This window comes from Etheostoma cragini, chromosome 23, assembly GCF_013103735.1.
Source record: "Etheostoma cragini isolate CJK2018 chromosome 23, CSU_Ecrag_1.0, whole genome shotgun sequence".
Taxonomy (NCBI): domain Eukaryota; kingdom Metazoa; phylum Chordata; class Actinopteri; order Perciformes; family Percidae; genus Etheostoma; species Etheostoma cragini.
The window spans coordinates 8,797,194-8,824,985 of NC_048429.1; the positions used below are offsets into that span (position 1 = coordinate 8,797,194).

Consider the following 27,792-nt stretch of genomic DNA (forward strand, 5'->3'; position numbering starts at 1 on the left):
ATTGAAAGACTCTTAGCTGGCTACAAGAAGCGTTTCCAAGCTGTGATACTTGCCAAATGAGGCAGTACAAGGTATTAACTCTGCACGGTGCCCAAACTTTTGCAAATGCCATTTTTTTGTTTTCTGTTAATTTAAAAGTGTAAATGATGGAGAAAAAAAAAATCTAACTTTTTGTGACATATTATAGAAATGTCTAATCTAACATTTGATGCCTTTGAGATTTTTCCATCTTTTCTTGGCTTCTTTATGCACATTATTACACATTTTTTATCTGGGTTGCCAAACCTTCAAACCCCACTGTATAGTTTTACCAGTATAGGTGCCAAGAGCTGCCGTGGTGGTGGTGATCTCAAAGACTAAAGCTACAGGTAGTTGAGAAAATAGAGAGTACCTTTAAAAGAAAGAAAGTGAAGTGTACCATGTACACTGTGTATAGTATACAAACAGATTTAGTTTGTTTTTGTGTGTATCAAGTGCCTGCTTTCTCCAAGTGCCTGCTTTCTCCTAACTACAAAAGAAAAAGACATGAACAAAAAAGAGGAATAAAGATGGTGTAAAAGTAGAAGTAAAAGGCAAGAGAAGAGGAGAAGTAGAAATGATGAAGGCCATTGGATCAAACTCCCAACAAGGACCTTAACTTTGACATGGAACCACCCAACCAGAACTAGGCCCACCTATTTAAACAAAAGCTCTAAATGAAGCTAGTATGAATAAACTCAGTAGCAGAACACACACACACACACACACACACACACACACACACACACACACACACACACACACACACACACACACACACACACACACACACACACACACACACACACACACACACACACACACACACACACACACACACACACACACACACACACACACACACACACACACACACACACACACACACACAACTTGATTGCATGCTCACATCCTGTGAAGTCAGCACTACACATTGGATGTGATTCATTTGTTGGGTGAGCTTTCTTCTCTTATATCTTCTCCCTCCATCTGTCTCTACTAATCTATCATCACCCCTGAAGGCCCAAAACTCTGACCCTGATTCTAGCCTCAGACCCCCTAACCTCAATCTTTTTCCGTGTGTTTCCACATGCATTTAACTGCATACATAGGTATGTTTACATAAACGTGTGTATATCTATAATAGTATATATTTATATTTGCGGTCACTGTGAAAGCCATCCGTGTGTGTCTATATCTGATATTGTAAGCCATTAAGATGAAGTCAGGCACTTCATAGTGCAAATACTAAATAGCTGGAACAACAGTGGGATTAATATGAGAAATGTGCATGGTATAAACTCATTAAAACAACAATTCTCTTAAAAATAGGTATGTATTAAAGTACTTTAAAAATCAGCTTCCGCTCATTTAAATTAAATAGTGCTGGATAGAGTGCTGCCTTTCCAGTCTGTCCCACACATTAACATTAGTTATTCCTCTCTCTTCTCTCTCAGGCTTTTCAGGTCATTCCTAGAACATGGGACATTAAAGAATTATTTTCATATTTTTAAATGGCATCTTTTTACACAAATGATTCATGTGGTCAACCACACTTTGGTCACACATTCAAGTTGCAAGTTCAATTCAAGTACTTTAGAACGTGTTCAGTGTTTAAATGTTCTTGGAGGACACACACACAAACACAATATACTCATGTTGCATGGGTGCATAGATACATAGAAATGCCTTCATACAAGAATTTATTTTTTACAATAGAGTCAAACCAATGCTGAAATTGGGCTACACAGAATTCGATATTTACAAAACTGGTGACAATATATTGGCCAATATTCATACACAGACATTTTAATGAGGGTCTATTAACTTAACTTTTTAATTAATTATGACTTAGATGTACTACTCTGTACATTTTATAGTGGAAAAATAACAATGACAGTCACATCACATTTTTTTTGGGGCATTTCTTCTTTTGTGAGACAGTGAGAGAGACAGACAAAAAAGGCAGGAAAGAGGCAAATTCATTATCTGAACTTTAATTGCCAATAAAGCTCTTGAAATTGAAGTTTAGAGGGGATGGCGGGCAACAAAGGGGCCTAAACCCTCATGTTGCTACAGCTGATGCTAATGGACCTGACCTTTATACTGTTATTTTGCTTCTGGTTTTGTGTGACATACTGTTCTGTGTTTTTGGTCAATAAGATAAAAGATATTAACTTTACTCAGCAGTAAACACTGCAGACACAAATCTCTCTCTCTCTCTCTCTCTCAAAACTTGGTGAGAAGGACTTGCCGACTTGCTTCACATTCATAAATTTAGTTTCTTCTATGCTTGAACAAGAAGCAGACTGCTTGATGAATGGAAGCCGTGATTGTTTGTGGTCTCTATTTAGAGAGTACACTCAAATACACAGAGTTTACTGGGGTGAAAGTAATTTGAATATGATCCAGATGCCTTTATGCGTAGAGAAGAGAAGAGAAGAGAGAGGAGACTTTTGAAGGTAAATAAAAAGGCAGAGCTAAAATATGAATCATGTGCTGCTGCTAACACCTCCAGCCCACGAGACTGCTATTTATAGACAGAGAGAGAGAGAGAAAGTGTGAGTGAGAGAGAGAGAAAAGAAAGAAAGAGAGAGAGAGAGAGAGAGAGAGAGAGAGAGAGAGAGAGAGAGAGAGAGAGAGAGAGAGAGAGAGAGCGAGAGGCAAGAGACAAATGATAGCAGAGAGGAAGACAAGTTCATAGACAAACAGCATAACACAGTAGACAGCAAAAAGAGAAATGAAAGATAGGGGGGGAAAAAAAAGGGAGAGAAAGAATCCGGTAAAGGGAGGGTAGTAGACAGGAGAGAGAATCAGAGTGACTAAAGAGTTGGACAAAGAGAATAAAGAGATGGACGAATGATTGTGCACCAGACTGAGAAAATACCAGGGTTGAACTGCGGTCGCCTGGAGGTTGGATGGAATGATAAACCAAAATTAAGAGAGAGGAAATGTGTAGGGAGCACAAGAAATACAAGGAAATCGGATAGGTGATGGAAAACGTTTAGTTAATTCCTGAGAACTGCATGTAGTTCCTCGCTCAGACAGGTGTACTTTCTCTACCTGTCTGAGGGCTGAGTCAGTGGACAAAGGCAGTGTGCACACATGAGAAAACATGTTGAAATGGACGTGAGAACCTGTCTGATTAAATGGAACGTGTAAAGGATTAAATGAAATGTCAATTTAAGACTAATGTGCTCTTTCTATACGACCCTTATTATCATATTTTACAATCTTGTATTGTAGGGGGGATTTTTCACAGAAGAGCAGGGGGCAAAACATTTTTTTCATTAACTATTTATCTGCAGATCAATTTATCCAATAATCAATGTGTTGTCTAGTCTATGAAATGTCAGAAAGTAATGAAAAAGGATCACAACTTCTTGTCTGCTCATTTTCAACACCTAAATATTGTCATCAGCCTCAAAACTCCAGTTTTTGTCGGGGCAGTGAACTCAATTCATTCAATAGTTAAGGATACATGAACAAACACAATGGGATAAGTTATCTACGCATTCACACTTTCACATCCATGAACACACACCCACAAAAACGTGACTTTACAGTTGGCACCCTAATAACCAATAGAGCTGAGCTAAGGATTGCCAAACACCCTAACCCAGGCAGGTGTACATGTGTGTGTGCATACTGTTTATTCATATTATTTAAAAGATGGGATATAAGACTATCATTCATTTAGTTTAGTTAAAGCTCGCTTGCTGGACCTGTTTGGGTTGATGAGAAAAAACACCCTAAATAACAAAGACATGTTTATGAGCAAGACAAGAGCCATTGTCATAAAACAAGAGAAGGGAGTCGGAAGTCTTTGTCAAAAATTAATCCACAGTAAGTGTCCGACACACCTGTAACTTCATTGTAAAAATAAAACCTCAGACCACAGATGACTTTGGCAGATGAAAATATCAACAGACATGTAGAGACATGAGGTTTGGTGACAACAGAATTTGTGGTTGTACTGTTTGGCTTGGGTGATGGCCTTTCCCATGGGGAACTGTTATGTGCTCATTCCCACATATAAACACAGCTATTGCTCAATATTTAACGAAAGCACGTAGGTAGATTTCTCAGCAATCTATGGTGAAAGAGAAATACGCCTACTGTGGGATGTGCAAGTGTCCACACACACACACACACACACGTCAGTTTTTCCCACAAACGCAACAGTGTTACAGATGTTGAAAAATATTCACGTTACAGTATAGTTGTAAAACTACTAATATAAGTTGCTAGCATCAGAATATGAAGTTTCATTGCAGTTTTTAGTAGATTGCTATCATTCCCTTTCTCTCTTTCTTCCCTCTCTGCTCCCCATTTCCACCCATCTTACTTTGTCTCATCCTTCCCTGTGCCTGATTCAAGCTACTGAGCTGAAACCGAGCTAATGTTTGGGCTAATTAAGGACATTCCCCCTTACTGCAGTCAGAGCAGATGTGCTGTTTCATCAAAAAGGAAGCCTTCTGAAGAGTTTAGAGTTAAATCCTCCCTAAAATGTGCTGGAAGATACTTCCAACGATCTTAGCCTTTTCGGCTCACAACCCACCCCAAAACAAAGCCAGGCTCTGCTGCAAGCGTTTTTACACAGGATAATAAAATGATATGCCAAATGGTGTTTTGATGCTGGCATACAAGAGTGTTGACTTACACATTTGGCTGTGTGCTATACAATAAATCTTTGAATATCTGCAACAAAGTCTCTCCTGATTGAAATACCATGTGGCTAGAGGAGCAGTGTCTGTCTACAGTATCTTTTCCAATAACATCCTTACAAGGCCAAGGAAATATGTCTGGAGGAGTCCCTTTACCGTTACTTTTAACTGAGTCAATTAAGGCAAATTAAATATTTGAAGGGTTAACTTTGGTCAAAGCCTGTTTTGATCCATCTGTTGGAAGGGAACAGAGCAGTGTAAAAGTACACCAGAACTATGTAGATGGGTACACAGGTAGCAGATAGCTGGTGGCTCACCACAACATCCGATATATGCTTCTTAACATACAGAAATAGCGCTGTGTGCACTAGCATTGACCACACTGAGTTGATTTGCTGTAGCCTGTGGTGGGGTTCAGCCACTAACACTGCAGTAGATATAAAAGATAGAGATAAAGGCTTGTGAAGCCTTATAATTCACAGAATAACATAGGATACTTAAAAAGCAGAACCTGTTCTTGGTCAGCATCCAAAGGCACATCAACAACCTAACCTGTTCTTCTGCAAACAGAGCCACATGGCCAACCCCACATCAAACACACACACAGAGAGTCCCAATGTACAGGTATAACGACACCAGAATCTCTTTAGTATGTGGGTTTGAAGGGTTATCATTGTAAATTACCTCACATGCCCTGCTGAACTAAACTGGTTAATCGTAACATACAAATTCCACAAACATTTGAAATAATTTCTCTCTACGAGGATACAAACTGTAGCACCGCCATGGATGGCTGTGCAAGCTGTAGAGTACTCTTGTGCAAAAGCCCCAGGGCTGTGGAGCATCTGGATATTGAATATACAATGGAGCAGACAATGCTTAAAGTACACAGGTTGAATGGGACTACCATCAGACCACAGGGGATCCATAGTCCATTACCTTGTCAAGCTGCCCATTAGCTTTCTGTCTCACTCTCCCTATCTGCGTCACCCTCAATTTGTCTGCCTCTCTTCATCTCTGTGAATATTACGCTCCTTTTCCAGTTTGTTTTCAGAAACCTTTTCTGTCTCTGAATTGCCTGGCTCCCTCTCTGCCTATATGTCTCTCTTGTGTGTAGGTTTTGCACCTGACTTATCTCTCTGTACTGTGTTCATTGATATTTTGCTAATGTTGACACCTCATGTATATATGTATTTTCTTTTCAACATTTATAGATTAATTTCTACATTGAACACAGATTTAATTGACAGTCAAACTAGCATGAAAAACTGATGAAAATCAAAAAACACATTTCACATACAAAGTCTGAAAATGAATATGAAGACACTACCTTGGGCTCTGCAAAAATTGCAATGGACACCTTGCACTATAAGTAACGAAGAAAGTTAATTGATAAAAAAGAAAGTTAGTTGCATTAAAAGTAGCAGCCCTAATATGTTACTCTATGTACACTCACAACCACCCATGTTTAGTGTACCTGCGTGACTGTATTTACTGCATGAAACTCTATTAGCTTTCATATGCACACACACATGGCGGTCATGCACACTCAGCACTAGAGAAAGAGATATTTATAATCAAATATTGATGGAGTGAGAGGGAGCGGAGGCTTTCAAATAAGGCCAAGGAAAAACACACATACATGCGCACACAAACCCCTCATGCAAACCCTATAAAAAAGACCCAGTCCTGCAAACTGGTCAGCCAAAAGAGGAGCATTAACTCTCTGCTATATCTTTATATGTCTGTCCTTTTTTTTAATCTCACATCTTTCTTTCCTGTTCTCTCTCTCTTTCTCCTTCTTTCCATTTCTTCCATCAGTGTCCCTCGCTCCCTAGCTCAGCGAGGTTTCTTCTCAGTGTAATTAAGGCCGAGTAAACAACAGGATGATAGAGGTGAGCTGTTTATCACCCATACCACAATGAACAGCAATGAACGCAACACAACGCACACCCATTCACACACACACACACAAAGGAAGGACAACAGCAAACAAACAGTCCTGACCTCTCTGTCAACCTTGCTTTGTTATAATTGGTGTTTGTGCACGTGTGTCAGGAAAGATGGGTGGGACTCTGTTTGGCTTGTGTGTGCGTTTTAGCTTTAATAGAAAAAACATACATATTTTGTGATATTGTAGTCATAACAACTCATTACCACTGTAATGGACGACCTCAGGAAGAAGAATACAATCTAATGTTGTGTTTAATTAATCCACATATGTAGTAAGATAGCTGCAATTTTACGGCAACATTTTACATCATTATAACAACCTAGTGACATGTTGTCCCTCATCCAAACTGGCTGATAAAATGTCTGCCATAAATCCAACCAAACTGATAACTTAATATAAAAAAAGTTGTTTTCTTTAGAGCTATACACTCAGGCTCAGTCCAAAATAATCAAAGTAAAGATACCTTTACTGTAACTTCTGGAATATTTGTAATGACATATGGTATACTGCACTTTAATAAAATGTTGCTGATAACTTTTGGAATATGCATGAAAACTCTTTCTTTTAAACAGATGAAGGTTTGTGGCGTTGTATACAATGCCAATGAGAGTTTGGGTGTTTATGTGTAGGCTATATTGAGTGGTGCCCCATACCTGATGCTAATCAGTCCATAATTGATGGATAAGAGAATGGATAACATGGATAGCAATTTCACAGAAGACATGTGGACTTGTCATAGTCAAGCACAAGTGTTACTGATTACATTAAATATGACTCTATTCCCAGTGAGTCAGCATGCCTGATACCAGGACCCTTAAACTAAAGCAGCTAAATGGAGTCATCTAAAAATAAAATAATTGTTTTTTTCTTCAATATTTGCACCTGTATTTCCTACTGTTACATGTTAAAATGTATTGTCTACCTATTGTCCACATTACTTCAACTTCTACTCAAAAAATTCTTCTTCTTTTTGTTCACAGGTAGTACTATTTATTCATTACCGCACTCTAGTCTACTGGTATGTATGTTTTGGCCAGAAAAACAAGACCAAATACAGGGAATTTACCATAAAAGGACACTTAAACAGGCCATAGCAAAAATCTAACAATTGACCCCAAGATTTTGAGATAAAACTGCTAGGCAATATTCCCAGATACTGTCTTATCTCATTACAGAAACTAATTTCTCAGATAAATACAACACCACTGGTGGGAAACATAAAACCTCAGCTGGGTCCGGCAAACACTTCTTGCATCTAGAATCTCATCATCTACATAAGTGAACTTGGCGACTTTAACCTCAAACCACCCAGCTTAGGGAGCACCACTCTGGACAGATCTTGTGACATAAGACAACTATTGCATAAATTGCAGGCAGGATTTATCGCCTTCATCATTGACAGCGAGTGACGGGATGGCACATTAACTACAACATTATTTACTGTAAAGATTCAAAGTTGTTCAGTGCTTTTTGCAGCACGTGGCAGTTCAATAGCAAAGCTGGCAAACTCTAAACTTTCTCACAATTTCATACATCACATATGATATTAAATCCAAACTGCATTGAACGTTACATACCCTCCATGTGACCATGCTCTGTGGTGATTACATCATGCAGAGTGTGGTTTATGAGGGATTGACTCCTAATCTGGTGGAGAGAACTTCCTAGCTCACTGACCACAGTGCGTCGGATTGTGTGTGTGTGTGTGTGTGTGTGTGTGTGTGTGTGTGTGTGTGTGTGTGTGTGTGTGTGTGTGTGTGTGTTCCAATTGACTCTGCATTGTGTCAGACAGACTCTCTCTCCACTAACTCACTATGAATGTCACCATTAATATTAGATACTCTGGCGAAACCACCTCTCCAACAATGTGACATTAATGGGACACAACACATGCAGAATCGATTGACAGAAAATTAATGGGCAGGTCCCTTCATAATCGATTACATGTTTTGGTAATGTTTCAAGCTAAACATACGGTGGTTCAAGCTTCTCAAATGTAAGGATACTTTTGTGACAAATGTCAATGATGATTAAATTTATAAAAATTGAATAATTTGCGAGAGCTGTGGGAACTTTGCACTATGTTCTGACATTTTATTGGTAAATGCATTAGTCAATTAATGAAAACTATTGTTCATGCCGCGCCACAATCCCCTACATCACTGCTCAAACATATACTACTATTGTCACCAAATCATGCCTAACACAGCTCAATAAAGGAGTTGGTGTTTTTAGAGGCACCTTTTAATCAACCAGTTGAATACTAAAAACACATGTTTCAGGGGGATCATTCCTTTAATCAAACATCAAAACCTCCATCCAACATTATGCTTATAGCCCCTAAAAGATGTACTACACTAGCAAAACTCATAGAAAACATTTCAGATTTTGGGGACTGAAACAAGTACAAAATATTTTACTTAAGGCCGATTTAAACCTTGAATCCTTAACTGTCAGTGATGTCTTCGGAGGTTTGTTGTAACAGTAGCATCTCTCCAACCTTCGCTTCTAAGCTTAAAAACATCTATATTTTTGGGTGGGTAGAAAGTAGACCTTCCAAATACAGGCACAACAGACAATGACACACATACAGATATCTACATTGACACATGCAGCCACACAGTCTCCACTCATTCTGCTCTAGTTATGGCTCAGCAGATGACACTCTACTGCCATTTATAGAACAGAAAGAAGAGAAAAAAAATGCTCAGTCTCTGTGTCTCTCCTCTTCTCCCTCCAAAGGCTTTAGTTAAGGTCATGCAGAGAGTGGAGAGAGTGGAGAGAGTGGAGAGAGAGAGAGAGAGAGAGAGACACAAAATGGGAGGGAGATAAAGCGACCAACAGACACACAGACATGCACAGTTGCACACAGACAGAGCAGATCAACGCGACACTTTGTTCTTTCAGTCTCGCGTCTTCTTGTGTAGATCCATTTTTAGACGTTGATGAACCTGTTAAACCCATTACAATTTTTTTTAACTAGCACTCTCTTAATATAGGCATTTTATATATCAAAGACAAAGAGAATATAGATTCATACACACACACACACACACACACACATTAATTATACACTACATTCCCCTAAGGAATGACATTTTATCATTGGAATGTGGAGAATCTGGGAGGGATACAATGAAACCAGAGAGCTGCCCCCTCCCCAAACACACACACACACTCTAAGAGGTGAACACAAAGAAACAGGAGCTCACTCGCACGTGCACACACACACAAACACACCTATAGTCTGCAGTCGGTGCACAGACAAAAGCATGGCAGACTAAACACACACATGAAGAAAATACACACAAACAAGCACACAGTGTTGAGGAGTAAACTAGATGAGCAGCCCAGAGGCCTGTACTACGAATCAAGATCAACATGTCCTAGATTTCTTTCAGTTACCCGGCTGTGTCACAACGGTGGTTAACAACTAGTTCAATCAACCCGGGGTTTGCGCGTGTTCACACAAAAAAGGCGATGTTTGCACACCACGACCAAACGCAAATGTCTACCTGAGCTGCATTTTCACATAAGAAGAAGAGGAAACTATAGTTCTACATACATATGATACATAAACACAGACATGGTTTACAGGCAAAATGCAATACAGTCACTGTATGAAGGTAAATATGGTGCAAAATGGGAAAGAGCGCGTAGATGCGATGTGAGCACTTGTAGAGTATCATTTGAGAGCTTGTAAAAGAAATATGTACTTGCAGATGTGATTTGAGCACTTGTAGAATATGACTTGAGAGCTTATATAAAAACAAAATTGTACTCATATTTTTTTTTCCCCTTCCTCCACATCAGTCACTTTTTGAGTACAACTACAACTCAGTGATTACAATCTTTTAAATCTGTCGCTGCAATGTGCTCTCTTGCATCACACCGCGAGCAAGTCTGCGCACATCAACTTTTGCAACACTTCTTACGATACTTTTTTATTTGGCGTAAAATGTATTTGTACTTGTGGACTTAGTCTGTGGAGCTGTAAGCCAACAGGACGGTAGGGGACTGCAGGGTTTCTATCGCCAGATGAGGAACAACTCTGTCCGGCTTATTTATGTAGCATGAAAGCTAGCGTTAGCTAACTAGCAGCCAGCCCGCTTTTAAATAATGTAAATACCTTTTAATTATCTCAACACTTTTAACAGTCAAACACTGGCGGTAAGCTCCAGGTCCTGCAGCTGCGGACGGACCACCATCAGGAGGTGTAACGCCTACCTTTTAAATTAAAATGTATTCATTTATAAGTGTGCTGGTTGGTTGGTTCGCTATTTTTGGTCAGTAGGCGATGCTTTTACACAGGTTCGATCTCTAATATCCAACATAACCTGCTCCCGAGCGGGTTAGGTGTTCAACATAAATTGCCACGGCGATATAACACGGTAAGTGATCCACCTTCGTGATACAGAAAAGCCTGGTTTTAAGCTGAAGTTACCGCCAAATCTTGCTTCGTAGTATGCAAAGACCAGCAGTTTTTTAGATTGTGGTCACACACACTAACACACCTATAACCCTTTCATACTGTACAGGAGGCGCACTGGTCTATTCAACCGTGCTGTCACTGGTTGGTCTTTTGTCATCAGATATACTAGTCTGCATAACTGTGGTTCCTTTCTCATGCTGTTTACAAGTCATGAGTCAGCTTAATGTAATGTGATTAGCATTTAATTAAATTCCCAAATAGAACCGTCTGTAAATCACAGCAGTGCAGCATCAGATCTATGTTCAGCTAGGTCAGGAGGTGGGTCATGAAGCCAAGCAAAATAAGGTGTGCTGCTAAAGAAACTTCAGGGAGGGCAACGGAGGAGAGATCCCTCAATTGGTGCTTTCTGCTGTTTCGTTCAGTTTATGAGTAAAAATGTGTAATTTCCCTTTATTCCAATGGTTACATAGAATGTAAATAGTATGTTCAGGGTGTGATATGGTTTGCTTGCTGCATTCAATGTAGTTTCAGTCTGTCTGAGGAAGTAGAAGCTTGTACCTCTGATCCCAGATTTGTCATTTCTGGCTCAAAACAACGTGACCCAATCCCCTGCCTCTGATCCGCAGATGTCGGCCAATCATGGCTCAGAACTTCCGGGAAGTGATTATTCTGACAATGTCACTATTGTTTTGCCGTTTCCTTATAAAACAATAACCCTCTTTTCACTAATCAGACACACACTTGCATTTACTCGGTCTAGTGTGTGTGTGTGTGTGTGTGTGTGTGTGTGTGTGTGTGTGTGTGTGTGTGTGTGTGTGTGTTGCAGTCAGTTGTATCCGAATTACAACAGATATTCAGGGATTCCTTGAGGACAATGCTGAACATAATGTAGTAAAAGGTATGCAGCAGTGTTGTGGGTCCTGTATTTCTACACACACAATATTTAACGTCTCTGTGGCTCTCTCTCTCTCAGCAATGTAGAATCAAGTAGATCAGATATGCATTAATAATAATCTTCAAAGTGGAGATTACAAAAAGATCAATGACGGAGTGAATGAGTGAGCAGCAGTGAAGGAGGAATCAGACAAAAAAATAGTCACTCCTTTTATTGTTTGAAATTCAAGGAGGGAAGAAGATTGATGTCAGGGCAAGAGGTAGGGATTAAGATGGAGGGAGAAACAGATGAGAGAAGGGAAATAATGAGAAGAGCAGGAATAGATGGGGGAGACAAAAAGAGGGAGGAGTGAATCTGGTTGGAAAGAGCAAAGCTGAGGTGGGAAGAAGAAAGCGAGACCTCGTGAGAGAGAATAAAAAAACTGAGAGGGAGCGTTAAGCTATGTCATCATGTCTCACTGTGCAAGTCATCTAACATCTGCCTGATGCATTCAATGTCCCCGACTCACCCGACCCCAACCCCGCCACACACACACACACACACACACACACACACAAGTCCCTAAAGCATCTTTCAGTCTCTCAGTGCTTTCCATTCACTGGATGACTATATTTAAAAAGAATGTGCCAAAACACTTCAGCATCTTCAGCTCTCTGAATTAAACACACACACACGCACAAAAGTCTGGGTTCAGGATTGCACTTCCTTCTTGTTTTTTCTTAATAAACACAAGAGTCAAAAGAAGAAAGGTAAAAAAAAACAACCTCTAAGAGCACACACACATAACTAAAATGTTAGCACACATATTTAAGGCCTGACAGCTATCCAGTGAGATTCATGTGATAAAATGCTTCAATCCATTGTGTGGAAGGTCTAGACTACATGCAGTATTTTTAACTATATATGAATGGCTCCGCACACTGTATGCTATTTCTCAACATTGTTTATCACAAATATTACAGTTACTATTTAAAGGTCTAAACACTAATACAACCTGAAACAGCACTCCAGCTATGTAACACTTCAGCTTAACACTTACATCAATACTAATTTTTAGTTTCTTCTTATTAATCTTTAATTATTCAGTAAAAGGTTTACTGAAAGAAAACCTCTCTTTTGCAGGAACGAGCTGACGCCCTTCACATTCCCACAGTTACACTTTCATACCTGGAAGCTGCCCGGCAACAATCACAGTCTGATCTGCTGGCCACTGAGCGCTTGGAGTTAAGGGCCTTGCTCAAGGGCACCTCAGTGGTGGTAATGAGGGAGGGGCAAGAGCTGCTCTTTCACTTTCGCCGCCCAGATTTTTCCTGTCAGTCTGAGGATTGAACCGACGGCCGCGCGCACGCACGCGCGCGCGCACACACACACACACACACGCACACACACACACACGCACGCACGCACGCACGCACGCACGCACGCACGCACGCACGCACGGAAGGAAGCATGGGGACCGTTTGCATAAAAGGAAATGTCAGCTTCTCAGTCTCCCTTCCTCTGTTGCTTACAGTTGGTTACTGACACATGACAGAGACACAGTCAGTTCAAACTGTGGCGGGGCAGAGGCAAAGCAAGACTGAGTTCTATAGTGAGAGAATAAGCAATAAAAAAAATAAAAAAAGAGACCCTTTTCTTTTATCGCTCATAGATCCAATCTTGCCGTGTGCGTTTATGCATACAGTGTGAGGACTTCATACTAACTGATAGACAATCTGAATTTTGATTTTCAATCCTGACTACAGAAGAAAAAAAAAGTGGTCACTCCAGCTCTAAATTATGTTTTTAAGTAGTTTTTAAACTACTCACAGGAAATATCCTGAGTGTTAAAGCTAAAAAAACATTTTCACATTACATTTTCTATTTTTAAACAGTTTAGCTCATCTGCAGCGAGGCTCAGCAAATGAATAAGTTAACAATCCCTAAAGCTAGCTGCAGTGTGTGCACACACACACAGCCACACCCCCATTTCACTAAACACATATCCTCATATAAAGACTTACGTTTACATGCGCACAGGAATTAGCTTAATGGCTACTAAGAAAAAGGAAGTAAGTTATTTGTAGCCGGCATTTAAATCATTAACAAGAGAATGTTTAAACTGCACAAAAATGTTTAAACACAGTTCTCAATCCTTATGTCAGTGTGTGTGTGTTTTTTTGGGGCGGGGGGTGGCTAATGCTACTGCTACTTCAGAATTAATCAGCAGTGAGAAGCAGCCTCTGCTGAAGGCTTGACACAGCTGCAGTGTGCTGTTTTGTCAGGGAAATCTGAACCTCTGGAAAATCTAGCCGTTTCACCTCAGCTCTGCTGCCCTGGAGTAGTCTGGGGACATTTATCTTTTAGTACAACACAAAGTGCTGCTTTTACCCTATTTTATACACGTGTCCTTGAATATAATAATCTCCAACTCAACATATCTAGATGCAAAACTTAACCAATTCCAAGTGTGTCAGTTGAAATTGGAAACTAGGGTGGTTTATGCCTATAATATGTAAATTATTGTTTTAGAAAAGCAATTGTTTAACCTATGATAAAAAGGTACAAAGATACGCGTTTGTTAAAGTGAAGGCCCATAATATGCGCTTGTAATTTGAGATAAAGTGCAACAGAGATTCCATTGTTTAGTGAAACTCTTTTTAAATGTCAGAAAAACCCTCTTGACAAACCGTTCAAAATCCTCTTCCTTCCTCGTGCTCTCCCTACTTCGTGCCTCCTTGTGGCCCTTTACCAACACATGGACAGATTTCAGGCCAGTTACAGCTTAAAATGGATCATCAATGTAAACAAATTGCCACAATGCTAAAATTGGACATTGTGAGCCATATTTAATAGCCTTGTTGGATGCGTTTCATTTTTTCTATGTCAGGAGACTACAGTGATATGACTTTGCAATGTAACATTGAAATGTACTGTTGTAATATTGAATGATAGTAGTTGGGAAAAAGTATAAAATTGTAATTAAAAAAAAATAAAATGTACTCATGATTTTAATGACAAAACACAAACATTCTGCATCAGCACAATATTTGCATATGCCAACAGAGCGCTCTGAGCCCAGTTTCCCTCCTAAGGCACCGATTGAATGATTGTTATTGGAGGAGAGCTTTGAAGCCCCAAAAGTGTGTATGTGGGTGCTTGTGTGTGTGTGTGTGTGAAGAGGTCGCTAATCCGCCTTGTGTTGCTGTTGAGAGAGAAATTTCAAGGTCTTAGAGTGCCAGTGGAGCTAAGAGCCTGAGGTCACACACACACACACACAAACACACACACACTCACCCCCCGGGGGTCCTTCTTCTTTTAGTCCTCAAATTTCTCTGCTCCTCTCCCTCCCACTCCTCCTCCCTTTCATTTCCTTTGTCTTTTCTCTCCCACTTTTTCCTCCCTCCCTCCCTCCTGCCCATGTTTCCCATTTCTCTATTCTCTCACTGATCTCCCTCTCCATTGAGTTCCTACTCCTGATCGTTTGCACTGGCTTCAACCTCCTGATCTTCTATGATCACCTGTCCTCCAAAAGTTCTCAAAAATCAACATTTCCATATCCCCCTCTTGGTCTTTACGTCTCTGTCTCACTCATAGACTTAATATTAACAGTCTAGGGTCTCACTCTACCCCCTCTACCAAATGTAGTTGAACAGGCTCCTACTGATCGCCTCTGACACAAGAGGGGTGAACTTTGACCTTTACCCCTCCTCTCTCCCTCCTTCACTTTTTTCAACTAATTTTAAATAGAAAATAGAAATTAACACTTTAACAAACTGTTTAAGGTTATTAAATAAAGATTTAACTGAACCCAAACATTTCTCCTCCTCCATTTTCTCTCATTCCTACATCAGCCTCTTCTTTCCCATCCAGTTTCACAAGGCACCTTAAGATAAGCTGCTTAGTGACCTTCCGCCATCGCTCCACTCCCTCTATCTATTCATCAATCTATTTCTTTACTCAAGTTTAAGCAAACTATCTGCTACATCTTCTTCCTCTGTGTCCATCCATCTATGGAAGTTAACCTGCTTTGGATTGGATGCCAAAGAATGAAAAGATACAACTCCCCCAAATCTCTCTCTAAAATACACACACAGAGACACTATAAATTAAACGTATGATATTAAAGTGAGTCAAAGGGATGGAAAGACACTCATACCACACGCACACACTCACGCACACGTTTGCAGAAAACCGACAAGTTCCAGATGATCCCAACTCCCACAAGTCTCTAGTTCCCATGCCCACCCAGTGAGTGAATGTGATTGGTTGTTATGTTGTATGTCAGTGTGCGCGTGCGTGCGTGTAACTTTACTCCCACCATTCTGCCACACGTCAGCAGTTGCTCAGTCATCTTTGACAGACAGACAAACAGACACACACGATTACAGCCAAACTCTGCAGAAACGTACTTGTCTCTGCATAGATAGGATTTATAGTCATCATTGACCTTTGATACCCTTATATAACGCATTCACTATACAATGTTTAATGGAAGTTTCATTCCAGTAAGGCAGGACATATTACACAACATCCTTGTATTAAAGCAACTGATGTATCAGCCAGTTTATATTCTGATTATTTAATAAAATTACAACTTTATTTAAATCACCAAATCAACCTGACCTGATGAAGACCCCTTTGGCTACATTCAGGCTGCAGGCATAAGTGACCCAAATCCGATTTGTTTTTGCTCATATCAGATTTTTTCTGTGACAGTGTTAACAGTCCAAGTCACAAGGCACCTGATCTTTTCCTGTTCTGATTTGGGCCACTGTCATATGTAGTCCAAATCCATTTGAGGTTGGATATTTCAAATATGCAACCTGAGTCTGGCTAGCAAGATCGGAATTCATGCAACTTTGACGTCACTCTAGAGTGACCATTGTCACAATTCTGCGTTGAGAACACGTCCCCAGGAACAGCGGCAGGCTTTGATGCAAACATGAGCATAGCGGCCGATGGTGGAAATTTTTTCCCATAGACTTTAAATGGCAAAAGATATGTCTTTGTATCAGCAAATAAATGTTTTTGAGGCACATCACCAACTTACTTATAGTCCTCATTTAAATCGTTATGTTTTAAAAGTTGTAACATGCAATAATAGCCAAATCCAGAGTTATTTAATTAGCTATAATGAACGCAATTAAAGTTGTCCTCCCACACGAAACCGTTTTTTTCTTGCATCACAGGTCCATATGTGTTATGATGGGAATGTGAAACTGCTACCACATCTGTCACCTCTAGCCACTGAGGAGAAATATGGCAGAGAAATCAGGCCAATTACAAAAAGCTGGACAGTTGGATGTGATGTTGCCTGAACTCATTACTATTCATAAGCTCTTCCAGTTGAGGTGAGTAAAGGATGCTGATAGCAGGGCTCTCACTGGCTAACTGTTAGCACAAATCAAGCCTAGTCTTCCTGCAGGCTTTCTATACCACGCTAGAATGGCTTGAAAAAAGGTAACCAAGGCATTTTTTCCACAAAAAATGTTACAGAGTCCATGGGAGAACTGGTAGAACAGACATTACCACAAAGTAATGAAATAAGTGTGGCAGGGCACCTTTAAGAAACGAGAGCAGACCCGTGGGACTGCGCCCGGCTGAGCCGCCTTTCACTGCAAGCTCATATGACAGTTCTCCTGAGTTCCTGTAGCTGTAATAATGGATATATGGCTGTAACGGATCATTTGTGTTATCTTGAAATACATCCAAAAGCCCTATGAGGTAAAGCCTGTAACGTGGATGTAAGGTTTTTAATGTCCTGTTCCCAAACTTCCGTCTATTGGCCAGCGTTAGCTAGTAGCACGACATAATAACTACTCTCCTTGGTTCTCTTAATACGTCCATGGGTTTATTTTGATAAGCATTTAAACAGGGTGTTGCAAGGGACACATGACATTGTATTACTTGTTTGCGCATGTGGTTCACTTTCAGGCCGTGCCCAGTACTTGAGTCTGATGATGTGAACAGTCAATATAAAAAAAGTTTTTTTTTTTTAATCGGATCTGATAAAAATTGGAACTGAGCATTAAGGCTTGCGGTCTGACATGGCCATAGGTTTCCTCTTTTTGACAAGCAAGAAACAGAAAGAGAGAAAGAAGGAGGCATTTGTGACAGAGGGAGAGGGTAGACGTTTGTTTTTTGACAAACTGGCGTGGCCTTGACGCAGTGCATCAAGCAAAGCTGATTTTAGCTCCTGGGATTGAGGAGGACTCAAGGAACATCTTGGGATGGAGATGACAGGATCGCAACTGCCCAGTCCCACAGGAAATAATCGCAAATATGAACGAGTGCAGATTTTGCCCAGAACAGGTTTAATTACACAGTCTTACCTCGTTTGACTTTTCTGGTTCTAATTAATTTAACTATAGTATGTTGAAAAGATGGAGCAGACTACCCATGCATAAGGCTACTTACGTTATCCTCGCTCCCTAATATTTTACAGTCATTCTGCGGAAAAACTAAAAGAAAAACAGACAGACAGACATGACCAGCTGAGATTGTTATTCCACATCTGCAACAACTGAATACTCTAAGACGAGCTGCAAAGACACTATTTTTTCCACATTTATTCTGCCTCAGCTTTCCTGCCAACACACATACAGACATGCAACTACTCTACGTGTCTCTTGTTCACACTTTCTATACCTCTCTCTCTCTTTCTGACAAACACTCACTGCAGAAGTTGCATCAGTGCACCATAATGTAGCAACAACATCCTGTGGTGAACTGTGTGCCATCCTGTCTCATGTTTCACACTGTGCAAGATGCAGTCTTTTTTTGTTAACCTTTATGTATTTACATACTGAGAGCTGACAGAGCTGCCCAGAGCAACCAGTCCAGTTATAGCCTCATAGCATCTATACTGAATCAGCTAGAAGGTAATCTGTCATGCTCAAGGGCACCATAACTGGGACATGTAAGTGAGAGATGAAACAGTGTTACTTATTTACTTTCACTACCGTGAATTTGCCAGACAGTCTGGGGATTTTGACAAGAAAGTCTCTAGTCATAATCTAACTTCTCTAACCTTTAGGATAATGCTGTCCTACAAATTCATCCTACAGATACAAGCTGCCGCAGCAATCGGGAAATGAAACCCACTTCCTTCCCGTTCACACTCAGGACTTGATTGTTCAACATCCTCTCCATCATCCATTGCACATGTATGCATCTTGTGGTTGTAGTAATCGGATGCACCACAGCATCCGTTCATACACATAAAAAAAAAAAAAGGTTAGCACCAGTATCTCAATTTCAATCAGAGAGTGATCTCATTTTGTGAATATTTCGTAGGGGAAAGCATCCCGGTGAGCAGAAAATCTCAAGGTAAAAAAAAGAGGTTAATTTCAGCACCTGGATGGAATTGAGACACCCCAGGGACGACCACAACCACACAATGACATTCAATGAAAGTATTATGCAGATAAACAAAAGGAGACAGAGCATAGACACTCAAGAGGTGACAGATTTATGAGTCAGGACTTACCTGGAGCTCACACCATGCAACCTCCACAGTAGTCTCTGTATCCAGTCCCTTGTACACAGTCTTAAAGGACCCTCTTCCAATCTCGATGTCAAATTTCAAGAAGCGCCCATCTGGGGAAGTCCCTACAGCTTTTGTTTCCACCTCCTCTATATCCTCTTGCACTCGTTTCTCGGCCTCCCTCTGCTCTGCCCGAGCTTTTGCTAGGTCCTTCTCCTCCTCAGTCTCCTTCTCCTCCTCCTTCTCCTTCTCTTTCTCCTCGATCGGACTACTAATGCTAACCCCGTCCACATGTTCTATCACTTTTCCGTCTTTTGTCACCTGTTGTGTGGCCTCTGACCCTCTGGGACGCAATCTGACGTCAGGCAGTTTGCGTAATGTTTTGTCGGTAACATCCAATACTGTCAGGCTGGGCTCTTTTACTGCCCCATCTGCGCTATGTTCTTCAACAATACTACTTGTGGGAACAACAATCGTGATACTGCTCTCACCTAAATCTTCCTCAGCATTTTCTATGTGCCCTTCTGCAACTGACCTACCAAGGCTAAGACCAGGCTGGAGGGCTGAGGTTTGCAGGTAAGGACCTCTTGAGACCTCTCTGCCTTCAGCATCTCGCACCCCAGGTCCAGGACCTGAGGGAACTTGAAAGAAGAAGGTGGGAGGCCCTTCACAGTCTGGAGGTGAGGTGAGTATCACAGCTGCTTTGCTGGGCAGGTCCAAAGCTGTGGCGTTGGAGTCACAAATGACACTACGGCGGAAGAAGCGGTGCTCGGCTATTTTAGAGTCTCGATCCATTGTGTGGCGCCGACGTTGGACCTCAGGCTGGCTGCTAAGCTTCTCTACCACAAGCGTGTCTGAACTGGCAGAGCCATTCACATTCTTTTGGGGGGTTTGGGGTGATGGACAAGGAGAGGCAGAGGGGGGAGGAGGAGGGGCAGGGGCAATCAATTCTGCCGCGTTGCTGCTGCTTTCAGACATTTCTCCCTAAGACTCAGACCACAAAAAAGGAATTCTGTGCATATAAATTAGGACTTAATCAGATTAATCTATGTTTATGCTGTATGTATGCAGTCACAAATCTGTATTAGCAATCTTATTTTTCAAAAGAAAAGCTGTCCAACCTCCAATGAAACTTTGGAAAAAAGAAAATGGCTGGATGATTCTAGGTTTTCTTTGCAATGTCAACTCTTTCAACAAACCAATCTACAGTTCCTACAAGTCTCTTCTATACAGGGCTCAGGGAAGCCCCAAGAGAGCGGCAGGGGCTTTCGCTTTAGGATTCGGGAAGTAAGGGACGAAAGCCAGTCAAGGGAGGGGGAGTGCAAGAATTGCAATGATGTGACAACCGTCAAATTAACACTCGAATCCATCCTGCTGCCAACATCCAGAGAGTGACATCCACGACATGGAAGGATTTGAGATATAACAGTCCAGCACAGCCTACCAAAGGCTGATAAAACAAGGTATGATTGGAATCCAATCCGTTACAGTTTGATGTAGTAGTCTGGTGAAGTTTCTGTAAGAACCGGCGGAGGCCCCCACTGCTCGTCGTTGAATTAGGACTCCCTGGAGAGGTGGCTGGCCCGTCTGGTAAGGCCAGACAGAAGACTAGGCCTAGCCAGGCCCAGCTTGATCTGCTTCGCCCCTTGTTACTAGAAATAAAATGAAAGAAGGAAGAGAGTTGTAAGATGAAACTATAATTTTCTTTATACATCTGACCAATCACAAAATTCAGCATCTGCTTGGATTTGACCTACTTAAGTGACCCAGCCGACTTCAAGGGGACTCCAACTGATACTTTCCCTGCCAAAGTGGCTGGTATATCAGCTGCCAGATACTGTAATATTTTACAACCATTTGGCTGGTGATCAGCGGTTTGGGTGACAGAGGCAGGGTGGGAAATGAAAATCAAACAAATGCTGCCACATTTTTGGTTGACAAATCTGTCAGCTCCTCCAACCACTAAGCAGAAATCAATTCCTCATTTGGATGTTCTATTCCTAAACAATTTGGTTGGTAAAATAGTGAAGCTAGCTTAGTACAAGTTTGTGCACCAAAAAGTGACTATTCAGATTAATTAAAACACAAAATTAAGCAATTCATTATTCCATATTTGGCTGTAAAAGGATTCAGCCAGACTTTGGGCTGACAAAACCTCTTGGTTTGGGATTTATCAGTGATGGTTTGACTTTGAGTTGAGCAAAATCTTTAATCTCCAACTCAAGGTTGTTAGCAAGAACCAGATCTGCATCCAACCTCAACCTTTTGCCCCTGTGTAGTTAATGCAGTGGAGTGATGCAGAAGAGTGTGGAATATAAACTGCACAATCACAATTTTGGTTTCCCACGATCAAGTTTGCGTGATCAAGCAATATTTGAAATGCATCCTTCCGTTCATTCCGTATTTCAGAACGCTCCGTTTTGTTTCAAAGCCAAACTACCGCTCGGTCAACCACTGTTTGATCAAGTGCCAGCCAGAGTTGTTCCACGCACCGCGCAGTTTAATTTCTAGATGTAGACAGTCACAGAGGTGAGGAAAATTCCACAACAAATAGCAGCCGGTTTTACGTCAGTCACAAGGTTTACCAGTTTACCAGTAAACGCAACACTGTGTCCAGTCTGGGTTTTTCAGACAACAGCAGTGGTGCTAGTTAGAGTCTGTTAGCTCAAAGGGCTCTAGGGTGCGAGCAACACTGTTCCTAGGTTGCACCAGTGCACCTAATGTCCTCGCATCCGCTGCCTCTTCACAAACACATGTTGTTTATTTCGATATGGTTTAATTTTGCGTGACACGGCCCATTTCTTCAGTAAAACCACGCCTGTGTTTGGATATCTCCTCTTACTCTCCACGCAGCCCCGCCCCCGTTCACTCACACACGGCTCCCAGCAACATGGAGAGACACAGCGGCCGCTGGTCCACACTTCTGACATTTGTCCACAGTTTTAATTATTACTAACACAGCTGTATTTAGTAAAGCATGAGAGGCAAACCTGTATTTGTACCAGTGTTTCCGCTGGTAACTTTGCAATTGCAGCAGCCACGGAAAAAAACACAGAGGAAGTTATTGAATGCAACTAACTTTCAGTTCGTAGAATAACAGCGTGTGAGACTGAGCTTGCTGGACCTCGGCTAGAGCTGTGACCCATGGCCAGAATATCATAGTTCATAAAAATGCAGCGCAGTGACGATACAGACATTTAAAACACACAAAGTGTGTAACTCTGCTGATCCGCCATTCGACCTGTGTTGGACCCATTCATAATGAGTCAGCCGTCACGCTGGGAGTATGTCCATCGCACTCCCCCTCTCTCTACCTAGCTCTTTTAATCAGTTATTGTTGAAAACAAGTGAAGGATACATTTTTTGAAATATATCCTGTTATTTATTTCAGATAGCTAATTATGTGTTGGAGCTGTATGTATGTATGACATACAGCTTTGACATAAGAGAAATATATAGCACAATATGGATGTGAAAGCTGTTATAAATAACCTATGTGGCAATAAAACTAGTTTTGGTTCAAATTAACAAATAATTGTCATAATTAATCGTGATGTCAATATTGATAAAAATAATCGTGATTATCATTTCGGCCACAATCATGCAGCCCTAAATACTTTATAGCAAAACATAGGATGCAAAGAAATTTCTATGCTAGAAAGTCAAAATGATCTCAAATAAATGGGTCAAAAAGAACATGACACACTACTGTTCAGAGAATACTTTTACATTTTACTGGGTTAGATTTGTACTGGTGGTTTCCTAGTAGTAGTGACCAAAGCACAAACCAGAGACTAATTTGGTCCCACAGGCTACTACATGTTGTCTCAAATAAGGGAAGTGGGTAAAGGATGAGCACTGATTACAGTTAGGTATGTGCCTTAAGGCCACCAGGTAGAACCTGACTGCTTGGTTCTACCTTTTACTAAGTAAACAAGATGTCCATGCGGTTTCATTATTTATCTAATGATTTTATTAACAGGTTTATAATTTTTTCTGCTATAATGCCTAATTTACATTCAATGGCACCTGGCTGTAGGGATTAAGAGAAGTCAAATATTCTGTGACTTCAGTGATTTCACATCAGGTAGCGAGTGTTATAAAACTTTAACATAAAGACAACTGGAAACAGAACATAACTAGTAAATTACACTTTAATTTCAACCAGCCTATGAAAATTGAAAGGTAAAGTGTGCAACTTAATCATTTAAATTAACGTAAATTTGAAAGTATGTACAGTAATTGTCACAGGTGTGCTGCTTTACCAATCAGTTGTCCTTTCATGAATTAGTCTTGCTACTACTATAGCACACAAGTGCAAATGTATTGCGACAAACCCATAAATATTGATTTAAAGCACTTATACAATACGCAAATATATACAGCGTATGCAACAGAAAAAAAGTTTTAGCTAAAATTGTATTTTACGGGTGTCAATTCCTCTGTTAACAGATCCCCAGCCTAATAAATGATACTGTATAAACATTTAAACATGGCAAAATTTGAATTAATGGTCTAACTTACTTTTCAGATAGAAGTCGATGTCTATTAAAAAACAAACGTATCATTAAAATATAAAGGCTTTGTTATCAGAACCATCAACACATCACCAGTTCATGCCAACAGGTAAACTGATTCCATTAAGTACGGCTCATTAAAACCTAATGAATAGAAGCTGTTCGTCCTGTTAAAATGAGCACAGGAGCAAAAAGTCCTGGGAAAAGGCAAGCGTCGTTAGGTAGGCTAGCTTATTAATATAGGCTAACGGCTTATGGACATGTATTTGTAAGTTGTGCGAGTTGTGAAAATATCTGAATCTTAAATGGCTAAAAAACTAATGTGAGTAAGTTACTAAACGGGCTGGAATGACTGATGATGGTTAACGTCCTAAACGTCAGCTTTGTTAGAAAACGGAGCTGTGCAGTGAGGGGTTCACTGCTGCCTGTTGAGGAACTTAAAAACAACGAGGCTATGAAGCTACAGGTAAAAAACAAGACCAAAGAAACAACCAGTAACGGTTTATATAAAGCATGGTAATAAAACAAAACATGTACTGTTACCTGTTACATTGGTATGGGCTGTTTCGGCACCGTAGAAATACGAAGGTACAAAGTTGATTTAAAAGCCTGTAACTCCTCTGCAGTAGGGGGTCCGCTCCAGCACAAATGTCAGTATAGTGCGTCACATTAAAGCCACAGTTGGTTGCCGAAAACCCCGAATAAGAAGCTATTTACAAAAACATGACCTGGCTACAACCTTATCCTTCTAAAAGGGTCAGAACAGCGTGGCGCTGAGAAGTACGATACGTGCAGCAAGCCGCAGCCGACGGACCAACACCTCCCACCGGGTAGAGCAGCCAAGTTCGCTCGCTGGTGTCGCGGCGGCTCTGGTACTTATTTCTGTCTGTGTCTATGTTGTCTGTGTCCGGGTCATAAGGCAACGGTCTCACTCAAAGATGCTGTATCCTCATCCGTAACAACATTAAGTCTGCTCCCATAACCGCCGTTAAGCTCCTCTTGGCTTGTGTGGCGCAATAAATCGACTGTGATTCACAGTTATTCCCTGTTTTCAAGCCATGGGACGGCGGCTCTGTCTGCTCTCTGCTCTTCACTGGCGATGACTCGGCAAGGCGACGGCAGGGCTTTCACAGAGACGTGCCGCGTCAAGCTACCACGGTAACCCGGATGACACAGGAAAAGAGGTGTTCTACCAAAGTAAAACAAAATTACGATTTATCATCCAAATCGCACGCGTATGAGCTCTGTGTGTGTGTTGTGGAAGAAACTCTCAGATATAAGTAAGAGCAATCAAAAATAGGCCTTCTTGATTAAAACTACAAAGTATGCGCATCAAAATTACTCAAAGTAGACCACTTGTTCAGAATGCCCCATTTCAGATTAATGCAGGCTGTATCATACCATTATATTATGTTTATTGATGAATTAGTAGGCTACATTACTTTAATGTTGCAGCTGGTAAAGGTTGGGGAAGTTATTTTTTACTAGCCTATAGGCCAACTGCTAGGTAGCTTGCGAATTTCACCAAGGGATAAGGTCTTAGCTTTATCCCTAAGAAGATATCCTCATAATTTTTCAAATATAGTTTAACTAGTAACTAAAGGGATTAGATTAATGTAGTTGTGTAAACAGTACCACATTTCCCTCTGACTCGAGGTAGAGTCAAACAAAATTTAAAAACTGAAGTAAAGTACAAGTAGGCCTACCTCACAATTGTACTTGAGTACAGTAGGCTACTCTGAGTGAGTCCACCACTGGGAACGACCGAAAAAAAGAAGTCAAATAAACCCACCAAATCACGTTTAATCTAGTGAACAGTGCTATTGTTAAAAACACAATCCCATTTTTTGGGGCTGTGAGTGTTTGGGAGTACATCCTGCAGCTCTCAAGCTATTTCCCTGTTCCACACCTCCTATTTGTCCTCTGCTATTATTTTGTAGAGGACAGCAGAGACAGCAGTCTGCATCGGTTTGATCTGACATAGATCCAGTTGTGCCCTTGCTGTGTCTAACAAACCAAGCTAGGGAAGTACAGGAAACACCTATCACATTTTGTGGTTTGCTACACCAATTATACAGTTATACAGTTCAACTACATTTGAAAACTTTCAAATATTGATCAATGTGGTCGGTTTATGATTTTAACCCAGGGGGTTCTCATTTGTTTAAACTAATCAGTGGTTCATGTGTTCTTATTTTTAGAAAGAAAATTCTATGTTGACAAGTCAAACCGGAAGCACTGTTGTTTATTCTTGCAATCTTGACACAATCTTGCAACCAGAGGCAAACTCCATAGTATCCAGTATCCTGAGCCAGTCAACAGCTGCAGTGTGAACCAACAACCAACACATTTATGATTTTATTTTATGTCTCGGCCATGGTTTGACCTATGTGTTTGACGCATCCATAGTCAAAATTTCTGAATAATATGTGAGTCTTTCCCTCTCTCAGTGTGTGTGTGTGTGTGTGTGTGTGTGTGTGTGTGTGTGTGTGTGTGTGTGTGTGTGTGTGTGTGTGTGTGTGTGTGCGCGCGCGTGTGTGGCCTTCACTTGCTCTCTGAAGCCTTCATCATCACTTTTAGTGTCAGACAACTTGGCTCCCAAAATGTTGTTCAGTGTAATACAACATTAATATAACTCCAGTTTTTCTAAAGGTAGGGAAGAAATATATAATGAGATCATGATGTGCTGATTTTCTTTTGTGGTTTTGGTCTAAAGGTTACAGTCAGTGTAGTCTTGCTTTGCCAGACCCTCCTCCAAAGTGTGCTGGAGGAGAGTCTGGCTACTCCACATAGGGATTCAGGGATGAGAGGAATGTGTTTTGGTGGAACGTGTATGTTTAAAAGTTGTTTTAGTCTTGCAAACTCAGATTGAACAGATAGCCTAGCGAGCTGTCTGGATTTGCCCTGCAGAGATCTGAAAAAAGGTTAACCAGAGTCCTCATAAATCGACCAGAGTTTAAATGCCAACACAAAGGAAGCCAAAGACAACGGATATCCAGCCTAAATGAGTGATATCCGGCCTAAATGAGTGTAATCCGGCGGATTTTCCAGCGGCAATGGAGCAATCCTGGGAGGATATAGACTACAGTCAGCACATCAGAATACCACCACAGTTGAGAATCTGACATGTTGTCTGTCTGTAAGATCGACATCCCCAGATATTGAGCTGCAGCGCCTCTGGCAAGAATAATCAAAACAGAATAATGGCTCATTAACCTACTCCCTTAGGAAGGAGGAACAGTTCCTAAATGCCCATTTTTGTTCATTTTTCACTGTGGGACCTTCTTGTTTGTATTTGACAACAGGGTTTAACACCAAGGCTCTTGCAATGAACACAACGTGGCATCCCAACATTTTCCGACTGCCACTTTGAACAAATAAAACTATTTAACTACAGAGCAACCAGTCTGAGCCCTAACGTCTGCAGTTTTGCAAAACGCCATAATAATCACCACTGATCTATGGGCTAAACACCTTACTGTCAAATGTATACGGCCTTTGTCATATCTTATCAACTATAGCTGCTATCTAAGCTTCTACTGTTAATGGCAAGGCTAATCTGCTCAATATTGCTGCTACGCAATCAGCAAATACTCCTGGAATGATAAAGAGATGCCATTAATGTTGTCATACCTGTGACTCTCAGATACTCCAGTGTTTGTTAGCCAGGCGAGGACACATACTGGGTCATGAACTTGTTGTTTTGGAACTTTATATGACCACCAGAAGTTTAGTATTTGCAATTCAATCAATTTGGGTCTTGATTCTTGACCAGATAAGTTGTTTGTCTGTGTGTGTGTGCGTGTGTGCGTGCGTGTGTGTGTAGTGGGGTGCTCCTTTG

The 27,792-nt window shown here is 40.9% G+C and overlaps 1 protein-coding gene across 1 annotated transcript in view; it reads right to left on the bottom strand.

Annotated features, from left to right (window-relative positions):
* Nucleotides 1-25,086, bottom strand: part of wnk1b (WNK lysine deficient protein kinase 1b) — an 85,424-nt gene extending 60,338 nt beyond the window's left edge. The window contains exons 1-2 of the mRNA XM_034863815.1: nt 24,495-25,086; nt 19,438-21,086 (exon numbers count right to left, since the gene is read on the bottom strand). Of these exons, the coding sequence (XP_034719706.1) occupies nt 19,438-20,412 (975 nt within the window). The 5' untranslated portion in view covers nt 20,413-21,086; nt 24,495-25,086. The remainder of the gene's footprint in view (nt 1-19,437; nt 21,087-24,494) is intronic.
* Between the last annotated feature and the right edge of the window lie 2,706 nt (nt 25,087-27,792).